We start from the raw sequence: 2,054 nt of genomic DNA on the forward strand, positions 1-2,054 counted from the left end.
GGCCACCTGTTCCACCTAATCTTCCCATGCTCAGTTTGCTCATTAAACTTGTTGTTTACTGGAATTGAAATTGAGATAAAGCCAATTATCCCTAATCTTATGAAATGGCTCCCTATTACTGTGTTATGTGCCTTCCTGCCCTAACCCATGTGTCTACTAACGTATCAACTAGAAATATTCCTTGCAGACTTCTCTAGTAGTACAGCAGATAAGAATCCACCTGCCAATGCAGGGGACACGAGTTCAATCCCTGGTCTGGGAAAATTCCACATGCCAGGGAGCAGCTAAGCCCACGAGCTGCAACAAAACTGAGCCTGCCAACCACAACTAGAGAGGTTGTGCACCACAACAAAAGGTCTTGCCTGCTGCAACTAAGACTCAATGCGGTCAAATAAATATTTTTTTAAAAGAATTACACAGTGGCTCTTTCGCTCGGGCCCGTGGTGCCGGCAGGATGGGCAAGTGTCGCGGTCTTCGTACTGCCAGGAAGCTCCGTAGCCACCGACGAGACCAGAAGTGGCATGATAAACAGTACAAGAAGGCCCATTTGGGCACAGCCCTGAAGGCCAACCCTTTTGGCGGCGCCTCTCACGCCAAGGGAATTGTGCTGGAAAAAGTAGGAGTTGAAGCCAAACAGCCAAATTCTGCCATCAGGAAGTGTGTCAGGGTTCAGCTAATCAAGAATGGCAAAAAAATCACTGCTTTTGTACCCAATGATGGTTGCTTGAATTTTATTGAGGAAAATGATGAAGTTCTGGTTGCTGGATTTGGTCGCAAAGGTCATGCTGTTGGTGACATTCCTGGAGTCCGCTTTAAGGTTGTCAAAGTAGCCAATGTCTCCCTTTTGGCTTTATACAAAGGCAAGAAGGAAAGACCAAGATCATAAATTTTGATGATGAAAGCACGATAGTAATAAATTTTCATATACCAAAAAAAAAAAAAAAAAGAATTACACAGTGTATAATTACCTTTCTGTCCCAAAGAGCCTGTCATCAATGTTCTCCTCAAACATGGTATCTTATTTTTCTTTTGAACTTTTTATTTTGTATTGGGATATAGCCAATTAACAATGTTGTGGCAGTTTCAGGTGAACAGCAAAGGGACTCAGCCATGTATCCATTCTCCCCAAGCCCACCCCCACCAATCCAGGCTCATGGCATCTTTTTTAAAATTATACTTGATTTACAGTGTTGTGTTAATTTCTGCTGTACAGCAAAGTGATTCAGATACATATAAGTATGTTGTTGTTCAGTCACCAGGTGTGTCCAACTCCTCAAGACCCCATGGACTGCAGCACACCAGGCTTCCCTGTCCCTCACCCTCACCATCTCCTGGAGTTTGCCCAAGTTTATGTCCATTGAATCAGTGATGCTATCCAACCATCTCATACATATATATATATACATATATATATATATACATTCTTTAATATTCTTTTCCATTATGGTTTATCATAGGATAATGAGTATAGTTCCCTGTGCTGTACAGTAGGACCTTTTTATTATCCACTCAAACATGGCATCTTAATACCAACTCATAATCTTTGCAATAGCCTTGTCCTCCCAGTAAAAAGGCAGTTTATTCCTAAGAGCCAACAGGTCTGCCACAACATTCCAAACCCACATCACTTTAATGAATATGTCACCCCTTTCATCTCAGAGTTCTGAACCCACCTCATTTTCTCCATGCATCTATCTTAAACTCATTTGAGATTGATCTGAGCATCTCTTTGTTTCTCTTGTTTCAGGACACTCCAGTTCCCCAAAACTGCCTTCACCCACCATCAACAACTAATAACTTAGACTGTCCCTTCCCAGGCCCCAGCATCTGTAAGGAAACTAGACTGTTCCGTTAGTCCTCAGTATGCCTCAGTGTCATCTTGTTAGGGGAAGCACACTGATTGAAACCACCCACCCTGGCTAGGCAGCATAGTAACCATTTGCATGAGTTGTTTTATGACAGGAGATCCTGATAAGGAATACCGAACTAATAAGCCACCACCAGCTGGAAGAGTTCGGGAAAGGTCGAGAGGAGACACTGCCTGTCCGTCCACT

At 43.0% G+C, this 2,054-nt stretch overlaps 1 protein-coding gene across 1 annotated transcript; it reads left to right on the forward strand.

The window, feature by feature from the left end:
• Window positions 1–425: 425 nt before the first annotated feature.
• On the forward strand, window positions 426–946 carry LOC122689306 (40S ribosomal protein S23). The gene has a single exon (XM_043895596.1). It carries the CDS (start codon window positions 455–457, stop codon window positions 884–886), a length of 432 nt encoding a protein of 143 aa, XP_043751531.1. The 5' UTR covers window positions 426–454; the 3' UTR covers window positions 887–946.
• The last annotated feature ends 1,108 nt before the right edge of the window (window positions 947–2,054 follow it).

The sequence above is a fragment of the Cervus elaphus genome, chromosome X (genome assembly GCF_910594005.1).
Source record: "Cervus elaphus chromosome X, mCerEla1.1, whole genome shotgun sequence".
Classification (NCBI taxonomy): domain Eukaryota; kingdom Metazoa; phylum Chordata; class Mammalia; order Artiodactyla; family Cervidae; genus Cervus; species Cervus elaphus.